This window comes from Gymnoscopelus microlampas, assembly GCF_963454915.1.
Source record: "Gymnoscopelus microlampas genome assembly, chromosome: 9".
NCBI classification, from domain to species: Eukaryota; Metazoa; Chordata; class Actinopteri; order Myctophiformes; family Myctophidae; genus Gymnoscopelus; species Gymnoscopelus microlampas.
Window position 1 is genome coordinate 37,731,498 of NC_139946.1, and position 25,448 is coordinate 37,756,945.

The 25,448-nt window shown below is 43.0% G+C and overlaps 1 protein-coding gene across 8 annotated transcripts in view; it reads right to left on the reverse strand.

Annotated features, from left to right (window-relative positions):
• elavl4 (ELAV like neuron-specific RNA binding protein 4) overlaps nucleotides 1–25,448 on the reverse strand; it is a gene marked incomplete at both ends in the record, with an annotated part of 126,530 nt that overhangs the window by 96,726 nt on the left and 4,356 nt on the right. For 3 of the 8 annotated variants that reach the window (XM_084067026.1, XM_084067025.1, XM_084067024.1), the window contains one exon: nucleotides 8,422–8,445. The exons of 4 other annotated variants lie outside the window; for them this stretch is intronic. In XM_084067026.1, coding sequence (XP_083923152.1) covers nucleotides 8,422–8,445 — 24 coding nt within the window. Of the gene's footprint in view, nucleotides 1–8,421; nucleotides 8,470–25,448 lie in introns of those variants that run through there. One more of the 8 variants, XM_084067027.1, reaches the window with a different exon arrangement.

Here is a 25,448-nt window from a genome sequence, read left to right on the forward strand (position 1 = left end):
TTTTTTTCTCCGGTATGCAAAATGCAGATGAGACGACTCAGCCGCTCACGCTCAGTCTCGGGAGAAACTGTCACTCAAATCCAAACGTCTGTATGAATACTAAAACACACACACAGTGTACAAGAGAGAGAGAGGATGAGAGACACAGGAAGAGAGGGAGGAGGGACAGGGAGAGGGGGAGGGGGAGAGAGAGAGAGAGAGAGAGAGAGAGAGAGAGAGAGAGAGAGAGAGAGAGAGAGAGAGAGAGAGAGAGAGAGAGAGAGAGAGAGAGAGAGAGAGAGAGAGAGAGAGAGAGAGAGAGAGAGAGAGAGAGAGAGACCGACATAGAGAGAGAGAGACACACCGACATAGAGAGAGAGACACACACCGACATAGAGAGAGAGAGACACACCGACATAGAGAGAGAGAGACAGACCGACATAGAGAGACAGAGACAGACTGACATAGAGAGAGACAGACAGAGAGAGAGAGAGAGAGAGAGAGAGAGCAGCAAAGTAGATAGGGAAGAAACACAAGTGTTCCTCAATCCTTGTGCATCTTTGATGGAACAAAGAGTTATTCACATGAATATCTCTTTTTCCTCCTCCACTGTATTTTCCGTGGGGATATTTATTCTGAAAAGCAGTGAGGCACAACAAGGGCTCGGGCCTGTGTTTGCTAGCAGGGTTGAGGAGCTAACGCTCTCCCCCTAGTCTGTCTGTGGCAATCTGAGCTGTTGCCAAGGAATTAGAGTCTAGTATTTATGGAGCCTATACTCCCCTCACCACATTTTCTAGCTTTCTAAAAGGGAAATATGGGGGGGGGGGCACAACATTTTAACCCATTAAGACCTGGAACGCATCTGTCATTTTTTGACAAAAAAAACATTAATTTTACACTTTGGCTATTCAAAAATAGCAGATCTACAAGCTCATAGCGCGGCACCGAGTGCCGCGCTATGAGCTTGTAGATCTGTTATTTTTGAAATATCCTGAACATTTGTGCAAATCTTTGAATATATATATTTTTTAAAGCGACAACAGTCTTTTGAAAAAGGTATGTTTCTATATCAGTGGTTCTCAAAGTTTTTCATGTCAAGGACCCCCAAAATTATATATATTTTGCCACGGACCTCCATCTCAAAATATTTTGTGCCAGGGACCCCCAGAAGCAAAGATTTGAGTAAAAAATGTTCCCTTTAAAAAATAATATATTCAAATATTTTCACAAATGTTCACGATTTAAAAAAAATTAGCAGATCTACAAGCTCATAGCGTGGCATAGCCAAAGAAATCTTAAAATGACACAGATGCGTTCCCGGTCAGAATGGGTTAAATAAATGAAGAAAATCACTGTGGAAGCCTATTAAATTTTCAACGTGACCGTTTTGTGAATCTTCATGTGTGTTTAAGGCTCACACAAAAGGAATATTTAAAAACCAAGGCGTGTTAATTGGGGCAGAGATTGTTACAGTGCCTTCTTATTCAAACAGGCTTTTGGCTCATTAACCACTTGCATCCAGCTTTTTTTATTTAAAAGGAAATTGGAGTAGACATTTAAAACCTATAGCGTATTGCGCAATATTGTCAGCGTTAGCGCCGCCAACATACAGATAGAATACATGTTAAAACAAGGCCATTATAATCACATTGCTGCCTGTTTAATTTCCGACAACACAGCCTTAAACCAATACCTACATAGTCACATCAACGATGTTATAATTTTTCTTTTGAGCTGCATTGATGCTTTTACAATAAATGTTCAGAATGCATTTTAATTGTTATGTTACGCTGAACCAATGATTGCTTAATTAACCCATTGAGACCTGAAGCCGATTCTACATGTCTCCTGAATCTCAACTTTTCTGAAAAACATATGTTTCTATATCAGTGGTGTTCCATCTTTTTCATGTCAAGGACCCCCAAAATGATATGTATTTGACCGCGTACCCCCATCAAAATATCTTGTTCCAGGAACCCCCCAGAAGCAAAGATTTGAGTTAAAAATGTTCGCTTTAAAAATATATATATTCAAAGATTTGCACACATTTTCACGATTTTTCAAAAATAGCAGATCTACAAGCTCGTAGCGCGGCACTCGGTGCCGCGCTATGAGCTTGTAGATCTGCTATTTTTGAATAGCCCAAAGTGTAAAATGATGCGTTTTAGCTCAAATCTAAAAATGACACAGTTCCAGGTCTTAATGGGTTAAATGATTTCATTGTAGCTAATATTGTGACGTGAAATTGTACTGTCTACACTGTGACATACAGTATGATGGTGCCGCTCTGCAGTGGGGGAAACAGCCCCGAGTGGAAGAGATCTTGATGAGGTGCAATCATCGAGGAAAACAGCGCTATAGTCTGTCTTCAGCTCATTTCTCTTGGCTCCCATATTATCACCTGCTAATTTAACCAGGAATCCACAGCTCTGAACCTCATTATAGTCCGTGGGCCTAAACACAGTAAACATCTAATTACCGAACTGGCGACTGTCTACTGTGACTCATCTCGAGTCAAGGCAGCCATTCAAAGCTACCAAGAGGGCACACACAGGAGGGTACACAAGATACACACATGGTAGCGCGCGCGCGCACACACACACACACACACACACGCACACACACACACACACACACAGTGGTGGAAAAAGTACTCAAATTCTTTACTTAAGTAAAAGTATCAATACTACAATATAAAAATACTCTGTTACAAGTAAAAATCCAAAATTTTAAATTTACTTGGATAAAAGTACAAAAGTATTGGCATCAAAATGTATTTAAAGTAGCAAAAGTAAAAGTACTAAATATTTGAAAATAGCCGATCTACAAGCTCACAACGCGTCGCGATGCGACGCGTTGTGAGCTTGTAGATCTGCTATTTTCAAATAGCCTATGTATAAAATAGGGCTAAAGTGGTTAATGTATGTTTCATTATATCATAATTTACATCTGAAAAGTAACTAGTAACTATAAAGTTTTCAAATAATTGTAGTGAAGTACAATATTTGCCTCTGAGATGTAGTGGAGTAGAAGTAAAAGTATTCTAAGTTGGAAATACTCAAGTAAAGTACAAATACCTCAAAATTGTACTTAAGTACAGTACTTAAGTAAATGTACTTAGTTTCTTTCCACCACTGCACACACACACACAAATCATATGACAGACACAACTAGTACTATAGCCCATAAATATAACATGCATCAGACACAAACACACAACAACAGCGACTTGACCGTTGCCGTGACATTTCAGCATGCCGTAGCTAATTACTGTGGATGTGCTAGGAGTCCTGTGACTGCCCTGCTGGACATATCCAGTGGGCAAACCTCTGCATGTCAACACAAACATCAGCCACGTCAACGTTCGCAGCACCGTGGCTACACACACACACACAAGTCACTCAGCACTACAGTTGCCAAAGGCGCTTGCTTTACTCATCTGCCGTTTAGATGGCAACCCATCCACTAGTCATGCCCTGGCCTGTACACAGTCATATAGGGCATACAGTAGATTATGTACACTGACTAACTCCAGCGAAGCACTGCGCAGAGGATCACAAACTGCAAGCCAAATTGACCAACGAGGGAGAGAATTTGGTTATAAGCTAGCTAGCTAACTAGCAAGCCAGGATAGAAACATCTAAAATCTAACTAAAACCAAGATAGAAGCCTTTTTGCTAAGACCATACTAATATGTCACAATGGAATATTGGTCTGGGTGACTGGCCTACATTGTAAAATCCTGGGTGTTCATGTCACTTCTGTGTAAAAACTGCCACCTGTGACCTGTGTACTACTACTAATAATACTACTACTACTAATAATAATACTAATAATAATAATAATAGTAATATTCAGGTTAATGCTAAAGTGTTCCCACCGAAAGATAAAATATCTTTTAGTCGCTTCAATCGCTCCGCTTTGTTTTTTTCTGTGTCATTTTTAAATTTGAGCTAAAAAGCATTATTTTACACTTTGGCTATTCAAAAATAGCAGATATACAAGCTCATAGCGCGGCACCGAGTGCCGCGCTATGAGCTTGTAGATCTGCGATTTTTGAAAAATCTTCAAAATGTGTGCAAATCTTGGAATATATATATATTTTTAAGCGAACATTTTAAACTCAAATCTTTGCTTCTGGGGGTCCCTGGAACAATATATTTTGAGATGGGGGTCCGCGGCCAAATAAATATAGTTTTGGGGGTCCTTGACATGAAAAAGATTGAGCACCACTCATATAGAAACATACGTTTTTCAGAATACTGCGATTCGGGAGACATGTAGAATCGGCTTCAGGTCTTAAAGGGTTAATGTTAATATAGAGGAAGAACAGCGCCATTGCAAAGCAAGGTGAGTTTTGGTAAGGCATACTTGGCTGTTCTGGCAGTTCAATGTCACGGCAGAAAAAACGGCCAAATGAATGGAAAGAGGCATGAATAGAAAACAATTACTTTCATGGGAGTGCCCATTGTGTATCATTGTAATCATTATTTATCACCACCCTTGGAACTGCCCTACTGTATTTAATTGATGAATCTGGTTGGCAGTGGAGATAGTTAAAAGCATAAATTCCCCTTTCAAGCTAATATAAAGACCAGGCACTTCTGGCCAGTGTCACAGCAAAGCAGATTGAAAATTAAATGCCCTTTTTTTTCTGCTGTCTGGAGTGGACAAATATACGAGCACGCCCGTGTCATCCACGCCTTACATTTGGTCGTATAAGAAAGACAAAAGACAAGTATTATTCTGTCCCTCTGTCTGTGTCATCATCCCCCTCTGTTCTGTCCCTCTCTTCATTTGTCTGCTGTTTAATCAGGCTCTAGTTAGCCATGTCACTCCATATCTAGACACACGTCAGTCACACACACTGCCCCCCACCACCATCACACAGGCTGATGCAAACTACTGCCCCAACACACACACACACACACACAGGCACACACACGCACGCACGCACGCACGCACGCACACACACACACACACACACACACACACACACACACACACACACACACACACACACACACACACACACACACACACACACACACACACACACACACACACACACACACACACACACAAAAGCGGAGATACCAGCACAGACTGGCAGACATTTTAATTGATGTATTCATCTTGCACAATGGAAATACCATATTATCTTAGTGTAATTCCTTTGCATTTGCCATTGGTGAGTCTTCATTAGCCATTATCATACCGCAGTCATATCATACACACCTCACCATACCATACCATACCATAACATACCATAACATAACATAACATAACATAAGACACCGACTACACCACAAGAAGCGCTTGCTATGTAATTGATATCCTCTTTTTGAGTTTACAGGTACATAGTACATAATGAGGCTAAAGGTCCTTACACACCGGGGCGATTTTTTCGTGCGAATAATGCGTTTTTTTTTAAAACCTTATAAAGTCAATGGCTCCGTACATGGAGCGAAAAAGCGAAAAAGCGAAGCAAAAAAGCGTCTTTTAATTATTCGGAACGAGTCCGAATTTTGCGTATATTCGCTATATTCGCCGGTGTGTAACAACCTTCAGTCTGCAGAGTCTGTGCATAGGGCTGTCACGATTACAAATTTAAGTTGACTATTAATTATCACTCAAATAATTGCGATTAACGATTTGATTGCGTTTCTGTCGTTGAAAATGAATGGAACATTATGAATAAAAATTACATTGCTTAGTTTGGCTTTTAGCTTTCGTAAACAAAAGGTAGCACAGGGCAGATATGACAAATAACACTTAAAAATAAACATTAATAGTAAAAATAAACATTAAACATTAATAAGCTCAAAACGTGTCGCATCGCGACGCGTTTTGAGCTTATAGATCTGCTATTTCCAATTTTTTTTGACATTTTTGGAAAATATGCCATTTTTTTAACATGGAATTGATTATGATGATTAGACGATTGTGTAATAATTGTGACAGGCCTATCTGTGCGTTCTCTGCTTAATGAATTCTTCACATCCCACTCTGTTAGCATTGATGTGTAACCTTGGTTGAGCTTGATAGTGGAAGCTGGACAGGGAGCATGGTGTTCTGCCTTAAGGGTAATACAGTGTATGGCACAGTGTGTGTGTGTGTGTGTGTGTACTGTATGTGTAGTAGTGTGTATTATTATGTGTGGGTGGTCACATGTGTGTGCGTGTAGAGTTATATGATGGCCTGGTCTCAGAGCCCAAGGAGGACCCCCCACCAGCATCTCACCATGGGAGGCAGTAGAGGTGTGGATCACACTCACATCTAATATCGGTCCTATTAGCACTAAGTATACTCTCTCGCTCCGTCTCTGTCTCTCTCTCTTTTCAGTCCCTTGTAATCTTTCTCTTTTTACCCTTCTGTCACACCATCTCCAGTCTTACTATTTATCTCCATCTGTATCTATGTCTCCCTAGCCCCCTTCACACGCACACGCACACGCACACGCACACGCACGCACGCACACACACACACACAGGCTATTTCGATGCAGTGTCTGCCAAGCCCCCGTATCTACGCAACACACTAGGCTGCGAGCACTGAGTGTCCAGGGAGACTGGGTGCTACAGCTACAGTGCCGCCGCCAGCCCTGTCGGCAGGCTGGGGAATTGTCTTTCTTTTCAATTAGCATTTTGATTGCATGTGAGAGGGACAGAAGCCAGCCACGCAAACAATCAAACATTTACTTGCTGACATAATGAATAATGCCGCCACCGTTCTCGATGCTAATATAAGTGACTCACTCCGCAGCAGTCTGCTTTGTTAATGGGAAGAGAACCATTTTTGAAACGCAGATGATGGGGTTGTGCTAGAATGTACAATTCTAGAATGTATAATGGTGTTAATGGTGGTGGTTAAACCACAAGCAGTAATGCAGTGTGTGAAATGAATGAGTTAGAGGGGTTGGGGAAAGAGCCTTCGTCTTACGGCTGTTCTAAAGCAGTGGGTTTTCAACCAGTGGTCCGGGGACCACCAGTGGGCCTTGAGGGAGTACCAGGGGGTCCCCAGCGAAATGAGTAAACAGCGTCACAATCATTTTTAACCACTTAGCTTTGGCTATTCAAAAATAGCAGATCTACATGCTCATAGCGCGGCACCGAGTGCCGCGCTATGAGCTTGCAGATCTGCTATTTTCGAAAATCCTTGAAAAAGTGTGCATATCTTTGAATATTTTTTTAAAGCGAAAATTAACTGATATCTTTGCTTCTGGGGGTCCCTGGCACAAAACATTTTCAAATGGGGGTCCGCGGCCAAATGTATATCAATTTAGGGGTCCATGGCATTAAAAAGGTTGAAAACCAATGTTCTAAAGGACGGCAGAATATAAATATTGTGGTTTTGAGTTGTTTTTTTTAGTCAGCAGCCTTGTATCTTGGCAGCTGCTATGGAGGCATGGATGACTAGATGGAAGTCTGTGTGGATGAACGCAAAGTTGAAGGAAGTCTGTGGCAGCTTACAATAATCTCTCTCATTTCACACACACACACACACACACACACACACACACACACACACACACACACACACACGTGCACGCGCATGCGCGCACGCACGCACGCACGCACGCACGCACGCACTCCCGCACGCACCCACAAACAGAGGCTCAGCTTGAGGTTTTTAGAGATGACACAGGCACAGCATTAGCATTCGAGCGCATGCGCACAGAGCAAAGCACACCTACTCCATTGGCTCCTTGGCTCTGGCAACCAACCACACATGTACACAAACACACACACTGGCGCTGCTGTGTGTACACAAAACGGCGTGACAAATAACGTCTACTCATATGAGTAATATGCCTGCACTTTGCATACATGAATATCAATGAAGCCAAAGGTCCAATCTCTCTCCTCCTGTTCACGGCGCATTCAGCATCGACAACGTTGCCTTCCACACACCGCTGCTACATACACACAGGTGAGTATAAGACTGGTGCAAAGGCAAGAAAAGGAGGTGATTCCTACACCCACGTCTTTACCATAAAATGGGAGCCGTTCCCTGATTCCCTCCCTCCCTTCTTTCCCTTCCACGTTTTCTCTGCCTCCCCACCTATCGCTCCTTACCTCTAACCTCTGGCGCTACACCTCTCCCATTAGCATGGTTTCTGGCTCCATCTCTGGGTCTGCCCACTAGCCATGGCCACGCTAGCCCTCTCTACTCCCTATTCTGCCCCATGCACAGCCATACCAACATAATGCCCAGGAACTCATGGGTAAGAAATAAGAGCATTTATCACAGAGTGCAACTATATCAAACAAAGTGCCAGAATAGAATATAGTAGACCAGTAGAGAAAGGAATAGAGAATGAATACTACCATGACTGATCTAATGCTCTGTAGCCACTGTGCTTGGCTGTATAAATTAAAAGCGAGGCTAACAATGTAGAGTGGAGTATAGTGACAGGCTGCCTGCAGCCCTCATCCTTACCATCTTAAACCCATTCCACTCCATTTGGGAGCCGCCAGCCGTTGTCTCTCTCTCTCTCTCTCTCTCTCTCCCTCTCTCTCTCTCTCTCTCTCTATCTCTACACAAACACAACAGCAGCAGCAACGACTGGGCAAAAAAAAACAATAAAAACTAGAAATCCCCTATTCTCTCTCTACTGTATCTCTCTCTCTTACTCTCCTCCAGAGCTTTCTGTTTATTATTATTATTTTCTGTCTCTTTGTCTCTGTGGCTTCCCTGCTGTTAGTGTCTGAGTCTTAGCAGCGAGGAGACAGCAAGGTGCTAGTGGCGTAGAGAGAGAGAGCAGGCATCGCCTTCTTCCACAGACGCTGGCTGAGAGGAGAATGGTGCGCTCGGAGGAGTGGGGAGTGTGCTGGGGCTGCAGCAAGCAAGCAACGGCTCCCTCCCTTCTCTTCTTAGCCCTCCCTCTCTCTCTCTCTCTCTCTCCTCCCCACCCACCCACAGCCACCCGCCCAGTCGCCTTCCCCAGCTGGAAGGTCAGAGCCCGCCCCCCCCCCCGTCCCCCCCCCCACACCCCCCACCCCCTTTTTTGTCAGAGTGCATGATTGGCTAAACAGCCTGCCTGTTGGCTCCACAGACTCTCCTCCGTCCTCCCGCCCCTCCCTCAGAGTTAACACCTTCGATATCTGGCTGGCTGTTAGCCCTCATCGGCACACGCCAGCCCCAGCCCGGGCTTGGCAGAGAAAAGGCTTTTCTGAATCCCCAGCAAAGCAATCAATCGCTGCTGAGGTCTCTGCTTGAGTGCGCCGGGCAGAGGCAGAGCAGTGCAGAGCAGAGCACTAGGAGAATGATTGCAGCCTCAGGCACTATGGTAATAGGATGCCTGCGCAGCACTATGTATATAAATTAGCTATTACTGGGTGCATGTTAAAATCCCCTGTACATTTACAACACTGTGTATACAGATTACCCCCACCCCACTACACCCCCCTCACTTTTTTTGCGTTCTCTTTCTCTTGCCCTCTCTCTCATGCTGCTCTGTCTGTCTGTCTGTCTGTCTGTGTGTCTCTCTCTCACACACACACACACACACACACACACACACACACACACACACACACACACACACACACACACACACACACACACACACACACACACAAACATATAACAAACATATTTACAGATTAAATACTTCTAAAAAAACACACTCAGTACCTTGACCTTGATTAAGTTTATTATTATTTTTATTATTAGGCCTCTTTATTGATTTGAAATATCCAGAGAAATCATTTAAATTAATCAAAGTAAAAAAAACTAAAACAAAAGACAAGAGTCCAATGGTTTCCTCTGCTGTCACACTAAACACAAGGCTCAACTACTTGGATGGATGTCCACTCAGGAGGAGCTGCTGTGGCTACACACACGCGCGTGCACGCGTTAAAGTCGCACAGCTGCGGAGGCAGGTGTAGCCTCAGCCTGTATATTACACAATTGTGCATTTTTTTTGTAATTATTATTTATTATTTACTTCTTTTATTTGTATTTTTTACTGTAGCCGTCCTACACGTATAAATAGTATTATTATTTTAATGTTTTCTTCTTTTTATTGATGTTTCAGATCATTCTGAAAAACAATTAAGACATTTTTTTGTTAAATAAATAAACCCTAGTACTGACTGAGCTGAAGCAAAAAAAGGATGCTCAACAACGAGCTACCTGTCTGCGTGCTGCGGTGTGGCGACATATAGGTGAGACATGGCTAGCATTCGGTAGTAGGTACTAGGTACCAAATCAAAACAACACACAGAGAATGATAAATATCCCCTCCTATATGCTGCAGAGTTTAATCAGACTCACCATGACCATTCTTGTTTCAAGCTGGTGATCGGAAGGGTACTGGAACAACAACGTGTGGTCCGGACGGCGGGATGAATGGGATGGACGGACAGGTAGTCGCGTGTTAAGAGATACTAGTGGATGAATGAAGCGACGTGCTGACTGACTGGTGTCTCACAAGGACAGAGCGGAGCCGTGGAGGAACGGATACACTGTATCTATTTAGTATCTATCTGTCTAGCTCGGTGGAAACGCGCGATACAGACTCGGAGGCTTCGGGGAGAAAATAAACAAAACTATATACCGAAATGGGGTAAAAAAAAATATCACAAGAAACGAAAAAAGGACCAGAGAGCCAGCAGCACCCCGCTTCTTCCGTAAGGAGACTTATATGGAAGAGCCGAGCTCTGATTGGCTGCAGGGAGGCGGGGATGGATGGATGGGGCGGTGCGCTGCCACGGAGGAGAGAGAGAGAGAGAGAGAGAGAGAGAGAGAGAGAGGGGGAGAGAGAGAGAGAGGGAGAGAGAGAGAGAGAGAGAGAGAGAAAGAGGGAGAGTGGGAGAGAGAGAGAGAGAGATGGGAGGAGAGAGAGGGGGAGAGAGAGAGAGAGAGAGAGAGAGAGATAGGCGAGGCGGCCCGGCCACTGTGTTGCAGCGTTGCCAAGTCTGCTTATTATAAGCGACTTTGGGCTTGTTTTTCTGTAAAGTAGCTTAGTTCTATGAAATATTGGTTGTTGCAGGTTGCATTTTTTTTGGGCTTATTGTTTCAAAAAGTGTAGTTGCTTATTTGGGCTTGTTTCCTACTTGTTTAAACCAGTGGTTCTTAAACATTTTCATGTCAATGACGCACATTAATATGTGTTTGTCCGTAGAAACCCCCATCTAAAAACATTTTGTGCCAGGGACCCCCCATAGGCCCATACAAGATTTGTGTTGTTAAAAAGTTTTAAAAATACTACAAAATTACCTATTTTTAAAAATATTTTTGGGAAAATAGTAGATCTACAAGCTCACAACACGTCACATCGCAACGACACGTTGTGCTTGTAGATCTGCTATTTTCAAATAGCCGTATAGGCTATAGTCGCTTCTTTTGGGCTTGTTTTCATAGACCTGGCTGCTTATTTCTCTCACACAATCTGGCAACACTGCCACCGTGTTGTTGTGGTCCACGGAGGAAAGAACGGAGGGAATGTTATTAAAGGTGCACCAGCACCAGCAGCAACACAACCTCACACAGTTATAAGGTTCTAACTCTGAGAGAGTATGCTACAAACACTGTCTGTCAGACTTACAAATGCATACATTTAAAGCTGCGAGTGTGAGAGTCCAGATGCTGGACATCTTGGAAATGTCCTTCCAATGTCTAGCTGAGTCTGACATCACACCTGATTATCATGCAGATCATTAAACACACATTAAGAACATCTTTATCTACAAAGTTGATCTATTTTTTGTCCTTTTCTTTATGTGGCTTTCTGCAATTTCACAGGGACATAGTCTCTCGCAGTCTGTACCTTCAACCACGTCATCATTACCTGTAGTCTTCAATCACCCTTGACAAAAACACACCTAGGCCTACTGTAGCCCTATATTTACAACCTAAAAAAAGGAAGGAAAAAAAGCCATTTCGAAATGGATGCCTACTTCAATAGTAGTGCTGAATTTATGAAAATTAGACTAACGTTTGGTTTAGACTAATTTACTGTATTAATCAGAGGGATTATATTTGGTATATCCTTGCATAGCGCTGTAGCAACAGTCTTATCATCATTCCTGGCCCCCGGTAGCAGAGCTGTTGTCTTCAGCTCATTTTCTCCAGGTGGTCTGACTCTTATCTCATAACAGACAAGAAGAGGGAGCCATTGCATCCTGTAACTCCTGTTACCTGGCAGCCAGCAGTCCAACGCCAAGCACCTCACTAACACATGCACCTATACACTGACATAATAGGCAATGCACAAAGCACACACCAAAACACACACACACACACACACACACACACACACACACACACACACACACACACACACACACACACACACACACACACACACACACACACACACACACACACACGTTTGTATTACTATACTTGTGAGGACATCAACACTTTAGGACGGCCATGTTATGGATGCCATTTAAAACAAAATATTGCCATTTTTAACCGTAAGCCTAAAGCCGAAAAACAGCAGATCTACAAGCCCACAACGCGTCGCAACGCGACGCGTTGTGAGCTTATAGATCGGCTGTTTTTCAATGCATGACACTGGCGCGCAACTAAGTATAAATCATGTTGAACTCTAATTCCAATGCCTAAACCTAACCTCTAAGACACCTAAATGTCTAATCCTGACCTGAATGTTTTTCTAATTGCAAACTTATCTCTAAAAAATGTTTTTTTAACTATAAAACAACCATTTGTCTTGTGAGGACTTCAAATTCTACTATACTTCCGTCCTCGCAAGTATAGTAATACAAACACACACACACACACACACACACACACACACACACACACACACACACACACACACACACACACACGCCAAACGTAACGTAAACTCACTCTGTTCACCTCTTTCATCTCACACAGACCTCACACACATCGACAGAAAAAACCTGTCACCGATAACATTCAAACACTTGGATATGTCTTCCTGTCACTTAACAAAAGATCAAAAACATCCAAAAAATGTTCCTAGACGTCCTAATATTATTTCCTTTGTGTACACAGCACAGCAGAGACAGACAAACAGACAGACTGGCAGCAAACTAGTCATATCTCATTCTCACGCTGGTTTGATTCAATTAAAGTGGAAGTGTGTGCAGCCTCGCAGCACCGCTCTTTCAAATGTGTCACTCGGTTATACACACACAGAGTTGCATATTAACATATAAATGTACTGTTATAGATGTGGCTATTGAAATGGCTATAGAAGTTTTCTATGTGTGTTATGTAACAGCTAGAGGAGGGGGGGGCCTTTAGTATAGACCCCTGGGGGACGCAAATCATCACTAAATTTGAAATTTATAGATTTGCTTTTTTACTGCTGTCGTTTTAGTTTATTCCATGTTGTTTACACCACTGATCTTTTGAATCTTTTTTTTATTATTATCATTACAAATTTCACTCTTCCTTTTCTATTATGTATTTGCAAAGGAAAAAACCCAATATTAGCCCATACATGAATAAACTTGGGGGTGGGGCGGGGGGGCAATGTGTGAGTGTTGAACTAAAGGCCTAAAGCCCGATTTACGCTCCGTCACACGACGGTGTCCGCGTCGCGTGGCGAAACTAGCCGATCTACAAGCTCATTGTGAGCTATAGTCGGTGTGCGACACCGTCGTGCGGCAAAGTATAAATCATGCTTAAAGCATATACAACCTCTCCACTTCACCTCTGCCCTCTCCATCAGTCTGCTGGAAGAGTACAGCTAGCTAGCATAGCGACGGTGTGCCGGTGCAAGGCTGTGTGTGTGTGTCTGACATATTAATGAATCCTCGCTCTGCACTCAATTAGGCAGGCCTGAACAGGATTCACGCACGCACACACGCACACATGGACACACACAAACACACACACACACACACACACACACACACACACACACACACACACACACACACACACACACACACACACACACACACACACACACACACACAGACACACACACACACACACACACACACACACACACACACACACACACACACACACACACACACACACACACACACAGGGAAATGCATGCACATACACTCACGAACGCACACACAGGAGAGATGGTGCGTTGAACAGGGTTTGCTATTGTTTGGGACAGAATAGAATTTGCTTGTCCTTGCAGTCTGGTTGTGAATTAAGCTGGGGCTTTGTCTGAATATCTGAATTATATTGTAAATATAACAGGGGCGTGGAAGTAAGTGCAGCATAAAAAAACATGCAGAGAAACACAAAGAGAATGGATTCAAAATAGTAGTAGTGCGTCTTCTTTGCTGATTTCCCTTACACTGGCCCTCGGTGTGTTCAAGCTGAATAGCACCATCTTCCACACACCCTTCGCTTCCCCATTACTCTTTTATTCTGCACTGACCTTTGGGTTTCACAAAAACCTCTGGGTTGAAGCCCAGAGAAACCATTCTCCACCTCACTGCCTCCTGTATCCCCTGCCCAACCGCGCTTTAAATAATGGGAAATGAGGACAATCAGGATGAATGAATCATAAGGTATAGCGCTGGCTTTTGTTAAATGCCAGCAAACTTAACTATTGATGTGATGACAGAGGAAGAAGCTGTGAAAAGGAGAGATTAAACAAACGTTCTCCTGGAGAAGTGAGAAAGTGAAGTGAGAAAACAGAGGCTGCTTTCTGTCTCTATAATATAATCTGAATAGCGTTTTCTTTGCAGTGTTGGGAAAGTTACTTTCACAATGTAACACATTACATATTACTCATAATTTGTCATTGAAAATAATGCATTACGTCACGATATAACTTTCTGTGCCAAGTAATGTGTTATATTACTTTTACATTCCTTGGCTTTCACAAAACACTCTCAATTGAAGCATAGAAGGACCCTGTCTGATATTAAACAGAAGGGCGGGCTAAATTGAATAATGTTAAAGGTATTAAAATGCAATATTTTGCAGCCTAAAACGCAGTGTCATGATGAAACACAAACCACTCCGAAGCTGCAGCATCGGTGCAGAGGAAATATTTAATAAAAGCCAAAATTGCAAATGGTAAACAAACTGCATTGTCATTAGTGTGCATGGATTTGCAAGACGCATTAAGAACGATGAATAACAGAGGTTTTGAAAGTAATGCATTGCTTGACATAGTAACTCTAATTCTATTATATTAATTTGTTATTCATGTATGTATGTAATGCTATTATGCAATGTGTTACTTATGAAATGTGTTACCCCCATCTCTACACTCCAGTGTGTCGTTTCACTAAATTGTTCCACAGAACTATGGTCTATGTAAAAATGGAAACGAATACTTCACCTGTACTCTAACTATAAAGGCAATGTATTTCTTTGTGTGTGTGTGATATGGACGCGTGGAAGGTGGCACATGCTGTATTTTATCAACACATACACACAATGGATGGAACTGTGGTCCTAAATACGACACATTCCGTTAAAATGTATGGACAGATGGAAGGAGTTGTTTGACTAGAAGCTAGAAGGGCATCCATGCTGAGAGACTGTACAGCCTGAATGTGGGCTGTACAGGATGTCGAAGAGATGCTGGGGTGTGGTCTGTACTGTAGACTACACAGCTACTGTAAACACTTAAATTAACACTGGGAATTTTGCTGATCACAGAGCTGTATGTCACAGTGTGAATGTTTGTCTATGGGTGAGTAAATTGAACTTAAAAATAGCAGACCAGTAAAGAACATGAAGCATTATTGCATGACAAAAATGCTACGGCAGTGTTAAGGTATTATGAGTAAACAGTTAAATCCTCAGTGTTAATTCAACTCTGAGAGTGAACAACTGTAACCAAATGGACCCAAACAGGTCCATTTGGTTACATTTGTACCCGCTCAGGGTTAAATGAACACTAAGGGTTTTACTGAGTAATAAGAAAGTTCTGCTTCTCGATTGACTTGATAAATTGCGTTGCCGTTTTGTCTGACATTGCTTGGGAAATGAAACTGTATGGGGCGTGAATACTTCTGGCTTTTCTGTTGATGACTGATGCATTTTTTCAGGCGGATAAATGATACAGTATATTTCTTCACTGGTCTTCAGTTTTGAAAGTTAAAGAGCTTTTGTGGCTGAAACCCAGGACTGCCAGCCATACAGTCAGCAATGTGAAACCCCATCTCATTGATTGGCTCTGGCGCTGGCTCACACACACACACACACACACACACACACACACACACACACACACACACACACACACACACACACACACACACACACACACACACACACACACTGGTACACCCTTAAAGCATACATAATTATGTGCAATGCGTATGGGTGTACACACACACACACACACACACACACACACACACACACACACACACACACACACACACACACACACACACACACACACACACGTATACACACATACTTTCCAGTTCCTGAAGTGCCTCTTGGTCTGACACTGTGACGGCCGTAGAGCCAAGGCTTAAACGGCCAGGCCCCAGCAGTATGCTTCAGCCTGTGCTTAGAGCCTGCTAATTCACAGAGCAGAGAGCTGGCTAATTGTCATGAACTCCTTCTAACCCTCCACCCCTCCCTATGCATCTCCGCACCAGACCCCTCCCACTCACGGCCCCCTCGCGGATTAACTGCACGCTGCGGAGTTGATTCGTTTTATTTATTTATTTTTCCGTTGATGCAAATGATCAGAGGTCCTCAAAGGCCGCTGACTGACTTGAATTTCAACTGATTTTTAAAGATCTCTGCTTTTCTGCTGCTGTCTTACGCATTCTGCTTGCTCTTCCCTTCTATTAAACAGTCTTGCACAGAGAAAATCACAGATGCACACACAAACTCACTAAGATATATTCATGCCACTCCCTAAAAAAGACTTACTGTATACTGAACATGGTGTTTTTTGTTTGATCTAAACAAGGTTTTGTGCGGTGAACAGGGACGTGCACAGATAGACTCTAGGTGGTGCTAGAGCACCTGCCCTTTGCCCTCTTGACCAGAAGTGCCCTTTTGAAAAAAAGAAAAAAAGAATTGTTGTTTTTTTCAGTTTACAGCAGGGGTCTTCAACAGGGGGTCCGGGACCCCTAGGGGGTCCTCAGAGTTACTACAGGGGGTCCGCCAAATCTTTATGTGATAGGATTTTTCTTTTTACCATAACCACTCGAAACCTAGCATCCCTTTTCTGAGGAGAACTTTAGCCAAAAATAGCAGATCTACAAGCCCACAACGCCTCGCGGTGAGCTTGTAGATCGGCTATTTTTGGCAAAGAGGTATAGGTGTAGAGGGAAAAAAGAGCAGACCAAGTAAACAAAAAAAGTAGAATTTACTTGAGCACCTGCCCCTCAAAATGTTTGTGCACGCCACTGGCAGTGAACACAATATACAGTATACTTTAAAGTCATAGGAGTTAAACCATGTACTGAATACGTTTGAAGGAGGCAGCGATGACTACACGTTGTGAATAGTCAGTCATCATCACACACAATGCTACAGTGGGGTAGCCTACATTATGGGTTATAGCAATAGCAACAGAAAAGTCAAGAATGAGCTGGCAAACAGTATTGTGCAGCGTATAACACGTTTGAATATGCAGCACACAGATGGAGTGATAATTGTGGTTCGCTCTCAGTTTGAGTCTTGTTAACTGTCAGACGCGACATCTCAACACCTGTCTCATGTTTCACTCTGCATAATAAGGTTTCTATTTAACCCATTTATACCTGGAACGCATCTGTGTCACTTTAGATGTCTTCGGCTATTCAAAAATAGCAGATATACAAGCTCATAGCGCGGCACCAAGTGCCGCGCTACGAGCTTGCAGATCTGCTATTTTTGAAAAATCGTGAAAATTATTTTTCTATATTTTTTTTCGATTTTTTTTTAGGATTTCGATTTTTTTTTTTGGATTTAGATTTTTTTTTGACGCGGCTTCAGGTCTCAATGGGTTAAAAGCGGAGAAGTGAAGATACCAGCCAAGGTGTCACCTGAGAGAGTGCCCGGAAAAATTCCTTGATTATTGAAAAGGAAGACGTCAAAACCTCATCTGGTGTGTCTCGTAGTGAAACAGGTTCCCTTGCTTGCGAACGCTAGCTGATTAAATCAACTTTGGAAATAATCAAGAAGATGTAAAAATGGTCTGAATCGAATTATAGTCGTGCGCTGTAGCGCGATGGCTTTACAATAAAGGATGAAAACAACTGCGGGAGCGTTAAGAACAGCATGACAGAGGTAAAAAGGAACAATACAACCCTTGTCGTCAGGCATACAGGGGCTGTTTTTACAGCGCCGTCCTCTCCTCATAAGAACCTGATACATTTAATCGGGCTGACTCGGCCCCAGACTCTCCTCAGCATGCAAGTGCTTAGTTGGGACTCCTTTTGATTTTGTCCTTGAAGGATCCATTTAGTTTCTGTATTGAAGTTCTGGCAGCAGCCCTCATCGAGTTGCGCTGCTACTCAGATTGATGATCACCTCTCCCTTGGCAGGTGTCCACCCTCCGTCGGTAACAATCAACAAATGGGTGTCAGAGCCTGTGACTCTCGTGTCTTCCTGGCCAGGGACGAACCCCACATCACTTACTGTCTACCCAGACACCAGACAGCCATTAACACCGTGCTACTGTATATCCAGGAAGGGAGGCCGTGTAGTTTGCATTCAACGGACGTTTGGGAATGTTTTCAATAATGCTGTAAATGCTGAGATACTGTAATGAGCAAACACCCTAGGTGATGTTTAAAATGAGTCGTGCCTTGGAAAAACTAATATCGGTAGATTCAAAGATATTCCCACTAGCACCACCAGTGCTAAAATGTACTGTACGCACACACCCAGGGTAATTTGAGGCATTTTGGATAGAAAACATCCATGAAACGGCGTATGTTCAAATGTATTCAATAAAGTATTCCGCTGAAATCTTGACTAATCCAGCAGGATTTACTTCTCTTCGTGCCAAAAGGCATCCGCGGTCATCTCAACCCCGTGTCAGTCCCTTACTCTCAGAAGACAACCCTTTCGGTACAGACATGAATTCTTCATGTTGATCCTGGAACACGGCGGCTCTGCATGTGTCACAGCATGCTTGTCTTTTTCCATAACAACTGGAAGCTGTTTGCTGTGGATATAGTGCTGTAGACAGCAAAGATGTGACAGGAGCTGTCTGAAAGCTGAGGCCAGATTATCTGTCTCTAACTGTGAAATAGGGAGTGAGAGCTCGCTCAGGCTACTCGAAACTAAATCAAAAATAATAAATAAATGGTTATGGGGTGAATAGTTTAGCATATGGGTGAAAAGTTTAGCGACATCCAAGGTTCAAGCTATAATCCCTCTTGAATCTTGAAGTGCTGGATACAGCTAAACTAAAAAAAAAGAAAAGAAGGAAGAAAATGAGTAGTAAAAATACAGTAGTATTTTCTTTCTGTTTTTGTTTCATGTTATGTTGTCTCAACCATCTGTTCTCGAGGAAAACATTAGGCTGCAGCTTTAAATGTTAGTTAATGTTGTAGTAAACAGAATTATAAAGAAGCACATATTTTGAGGAACCCAGACACACAGGTTTGACAAAATAATGTTCTCAGGGCAGCCATTTTGCTCTTAATTCATAGTCGGGGGGTGGGAAATGAATGAGTAGTTGGTCCCGGGCTGCAGCCAGAAATGAAAGGAAGCTTGCAGGAGTGCCCAGAGAGGCTTAGCTATGCATTGGCTGTTGGGCCTGGCAGGAATATTGGCACGGAGCATGTATTCTCAACAGGACTGCGGTGGATTAGAGTCCATTTGGACAACAGAGGGGTCCACAGTTTGGGGTGACATTCAACACCTCGGCCTGTATGTGCTTCTGTACGTAACGATCACGGGATTCAGTTTAGTTTTTTCAATGTTATCTGTTACTAGTGAATGTAAGCATAATTACATGTGTAGATACAGATACATTGAGTGGAAACAGTGACATTCTTTTAGCCCATTAAGACCTGAGGCGATTCTTAAAAATGTTTTCTAAATCCTAAAAATGTTTCAAGATTTTTTTAAAATAGCAGATCTACAAGCTCATAGCGTGGCACTCGGTGCCGCGCTATGAGCTTGTATATCTGCTATTTTTGAATAGCCAAGGAAACCTAAAGTGACACAGATGCGTTCCAGGTCTTAATGGGTTAGAGTAATTCATTTCAATTAGTTGATTGAAACATTTATTTTGTATTATGCTTAAAAGATACAGTCCCATAAAGTTGGGAGATCTCTGATCTGCGTGAGATTAAGCAGTGTGGGCAGATTGCATTGTGGTGGGTCCTTTTGGTCATGGAGTGCAGTGGTGGGTTTTGGTGGCTGCGGGGGCGGTAGAGGTGGCCGGCCCGGTATACGTTTGATCCCGGTCGGGGAACAACCAATGCTCGCAGGGTGACCACTGTGGTCCATCTGGTGGAGGCTTTAATCACGACACCCCCCACCACACACACACACACACACGCACACACACACACACGCGGCTGCTGCTCATGGGAGAGGCGATTCTCTCGACCGTTGCTTATTGCCCTGGCCTTTCTGTCTTTCATGGGCATTGTTTCTTCGCTCATGCGCCGTAGCGCTCCGGAATAGCATCTCGTCCTTGGTGCCCTCAATAAATCTGTGTAATAACACCACTTGATTTCTGCCAAAGATGGAAAACACTCGTTCTAACTCTCTCAGATATGCCTAAATGGCCAAAGAAGGCCTTTTCTTTGGTGTTTTTGGTGCATATGGGAAAGAATGTTCTTTTTGGAATGAAGCACATGCAGGATCCTTCACACACAGGGCTTGCTGCCCCACAGCGCTGTGGACTGAAACATGCCCACACTGCACAAATCCACTTCTCCAAATGTCACTTCATGCTTAACTGCTCTTTCTCATGCTTGACAAAAAAAGCAAGCGAGTGGATCACAACACACCAATAATAACTCGGCTGCCTTTCGGTTTCAATGCGTAACATGCTTGATATTTCATTGTATGTAACTTGTGTCGTCAAGCCTTTTTGTTGTTTGATGAAAAATAGTCTTTATTCATTTCATCATGGCTAATATTGCAAATTTCTATAATGAGGAAAGTCCTACTCTATTCAGAACCATTGGAGCAATACTGCAGCGGTTGATTAAGTACATTGGAATACAAATTGAATGTAGGAATTCTTAGTACACACACACACACACACACACACACACACACACACACACACACACACACACACACACACACACACACACACACACACACACACACACCAGTATATATAATACTATAGCGCTTTTCAATGTACGTCACATTCACCCACACATTCACACACTGACGGCGGAAGAAACCATGCAAGGCACCAAGCTGCTCGTTGCGAGCAATTAGGGGTTTGTTGCCTTGCTCATATAGGACACATCAACACCGTCCGGGGTTCGAACAGGGAACCTTATGTTTCCCAAGCGGCCGCTCTATACCCCCTGAGTCACTGCCGCCCCCCCCCCCCCCAGATGAGAACATCCCAGTAAAAATAATGACATTCCGCTGATATATTTCAGCACCTGTAATCAGTATTAATCCATTAATTAATGTATTTACATTTTTTGTCACAAATGCCTCGGCTCAGGGCAGACTCCATGGTTAAACATTCAAAACTAAATGCCGCTGTTAGACTACATTCATTATTAATGGGACTGGATAGCTACTGGGTGATACCATTGCTGCATCTTATTCAGGGTTACATGGAGAGCTGTTCGCTGTTGGCATCACCACTGGCAAGATCCTGAGCAAGCACTGTAGCTCCAGACCTGATTATTATACAGCTAGATTGTAGCTGTATAATAATAGCTGTATAGTAATTTACTACCGTATATATCTTAGCTTGATGTAGTATAGGCCTTATGTGGAACAACCTCCTTTCTGACTAATCAATTACTGTTGGAAAAATCGATTGGCGCCCAAAGTTTGGCAGGTATTTAAAACCACTTAAGCAGCATATTTTATCCAGGCCCTGTCTATTAGTTATATCTCTTTGGCGCTAATGGCTAGCTAGAGCTGCAACTTCGCTGGCCACTCCTTGGGTGATAATGCACATGTGTCAACCATATATTATTTATTCATGGCAGCAGCAGACACTTTACCTCCCCAGCAATTAGTGAATCAATAAAAAGGCATTGGCTTAGAAACTATCAATTCTGAGTGGAAGGGAGAAATGGTGCTCTTTGTCATCATGTCGAGGTAAGCTCACGATCATTCAAATATCGTTTCCCATCATCAGTGTCCGATATAGAATAATATTATGCTGTGTTTACTCCTGACTCCTCTGCTCTTAAAATGGCCCCCGAAAGACACGAAATGCCTGCAAATAAAGCAGTCTTGAAGGAAGCAAATATATTCGTCTTTGTAATTAATTTAATAGCTGTTTCTGTTAAGAAAAAAGGAGCTTCACACAGGGGTTTGTAGCCGGACTTAAAGAGGAAAAATGAACTGCAGGTGGAAAGATAATAGTTTGTTTATTCAAACTTATGAACTTTACCTCGTGGTGAAACAGCGGTAGAGTCATGAGGTCGTCACAAATCTATCCTCCACCAATGCATATATTAATATGTGTTATAATAATTTTCTCCAAGCGGGTTTTGTACTACTGTAAACATTTTTCTTAGTATACTTTTTTTCTCCCTTTTCTATCACTGGCACATCGCTGCCTTCAAACACTTATTTACACTGCCACGGTCTTCTCTAATGTAATTACTCTGTGTGTCACAACAACGCAGTCAGTGGATGACCAGACCGCTGTCATATGTTGCTAAAGCATGAGTTATACATAGCTGCACGTGGCGGTGGGTATCGCTCACTGGAAATAGCCGATCTACAAGCCTACAATGCATCGCGCTGTGAGCTTGTGGATCGGCTACTATAAGTATAAATCAGGCGCTTCACAGTTAGCACGTCGGGGGGGGGGGAACGCAGAAGCTCTGAGCTCTGCCCTGACCCCTTCTCTGTTATACGGATGAAATTACAGGTCATCACTTCCAGGTCAAGGTGACCAAACATAGGAAAGCTGACCTCTAGGCTGGGCGTGGGGGTGTTTGTGCTGGCTGTAGCCTGGTCTCCAAAGGACAGACTATCATTTATCCCATTGATACCTGGAACGCATCTGTGTCACTTTAGATTTCTTTGGCTATTCAAAAATAGCAGATCTACAAGCTCATAGCGCGGCACCGAGTGCCGCGCTACGAGCTTGTAGATCTGCTATTTTTGAAAAATCATGAAAATTATTTTTAAATATTTTTTCCGATTTTTTTTTTTTAGGATTTTGATTTTTTTTAGACGCCGCTTCAGGTGTCAATGGGTTATATCTTCCACCACACCCGTCTTTCTATCTTTCTATATGGGCCAACGGTTATAAAACACCGCTAATGATAAAGAAAATGGTAATTATGATGAAAGGCACGCTGAAATGCACCCCGTAGACAGTGTAAATTATAGGGTTGGTATGTGAGAGAAAAAAAAGGACTCATCGCAAGCAGATGAGACTGAGACAGACAGCAAGTTCGCTGTTTCGTGTGTTTGTTTGTCTGAACGTGCATGCGTGGGGCGCTCGTGTGTGTGTGCGTGTGTGTGACGTGTGTGTGTTTGTGTGTTTGCAGACACCTGCTCCACTCAGCAGTGACGGCTCCCAGCGGGGCAGCGGCTCAGCTGCTGATCACTAGGCCCCCCCTGCAGCACTGGTAGTCCAGCTAACACACACACACACACACACACACACACACACACACACACACACACACACACACACACACACACACACCCACACTGGGCCGAGTGACCGTAGCTCTTCCAACAAATCTGAAGCCCTCAGGCCATCCTTGCAGTATCTCTCAGCCTTTCTTTGCCCCCTGTAACTGACACACCGCATGTGCTCATATCCAGCACGTGCGCACGAGCGCGAGCGCGCACGCACACACACACACACACACACACACACACACACACACACACACACACACACACACACACACACACACACACACACACACACACACACACACACACACACACACACACTACTAATTCCTAGCTATATCATATATATCATGTTTTTCTATCAACTAATATAGCTGCATCCCTTCCAGTTTCTGACGCAATAGGTTATTTCATCTATTTAATGTGCTGTGCCCCAATAACCAGTTAGAGAACAAACTGCATAAGATACTGATGATAGAAACTCTGCAAAGGAACGCGAAATCTCCCAAAAAGTCCAGTTAACAGTCACAACTGACACAATGAATGATGTTGTATAGGGTTTAGACGCTCTTGTTTGCCCTTGCTATTTATTTTCTTCTGCAGCTAGTGTTGAGTCTTTGAGAATTCCTGTTACTGTAATATGTTAAGTAAGTGCAAATGTATAGCTCAAAGTAGCTATGATTCTGTTGTTGAAAGATAAAGCCGTACATACTGTACTTTGATGTACAACAAATAGCGAAGATAGCCGATCTACAAGTTCATAACAAGTCACATTGCGACGGGCTGTGATCTTGTAGATCTGCATTTAAAAAAATAAAATAGTTGTTTTTTTTTGTACATTTTGGAATTATTCCTTATTTCCCCCAAAATAAGGACGCCAGGGTTAGAGAAATGTATTTGTAATATCTTTTTACACTTATCTCTCCATCTCCTTTTCTCCCACCATGACTCTGTTTTTCCTCCTGTATTATTGTCAAGTGTGCTGCACCTGTTTGTGCCGTGGAGGCGGCGTGGTCGCCGTGCATAAATGGTCCAATTTCCTAGTTATACAGAACAGTACAATCAAAGAAGGGGGAAAAATGCTGCGAGCGGCAGATGGAAGGAGCTAATCATTGTTGTGAAATAGAGATGACCCCTAACTGTCTCCTGGCTGTCGATACAGCTACGTACATTTGCCAGCTACCCACTCTTTTCATCCTGGCCTGATGGTGATTGGTGGTGAACCCCCTGGGATGAGTTTGAAGGGAAAACATTTAAAAATAGGAGGAAAAAAGAAAGGAGAAAAAAAAAGAAAGAAATGTTGAAATAGAAAACACTGGAGTTGCCAAAACAAAAACCCAGTGTCACATACAGAGCAGCAGCTGCCGGCAGTAGGTAATCAGTGAAAATTCTCTAGAAATTAACAACATTCAGCTCTGCAGCATGGCGGGGCGCACTGCAGGTTCTAAAGATATGGGGCTTGGAAAAAATTACATCTCAGTGACAGAATTAGGAAGTCATTTGCGATTCGGGGCTGCCTTGCATGTTCTTTTAACCCCACCCACTCCTTATCAGAGATGGTATATATACGGCTAAGAGATCCGTCCATCCTCCTTTGACAAAACGGCCCTGACACTGCAGATGCTCATTTTGAACAAAGCAACGTCAGTTTGCTTCCAAGTTACCGGCTTCTTGCACTCTGCATTGCTCTGCCTTGCTCTATACTGTAGCTTCTGATGCTGGAGATCAGTACATATCAAACATTTGTTTTATATGTACCTTTTAAGCACACTTTTCTCCATCTAACATACACACACGCACAC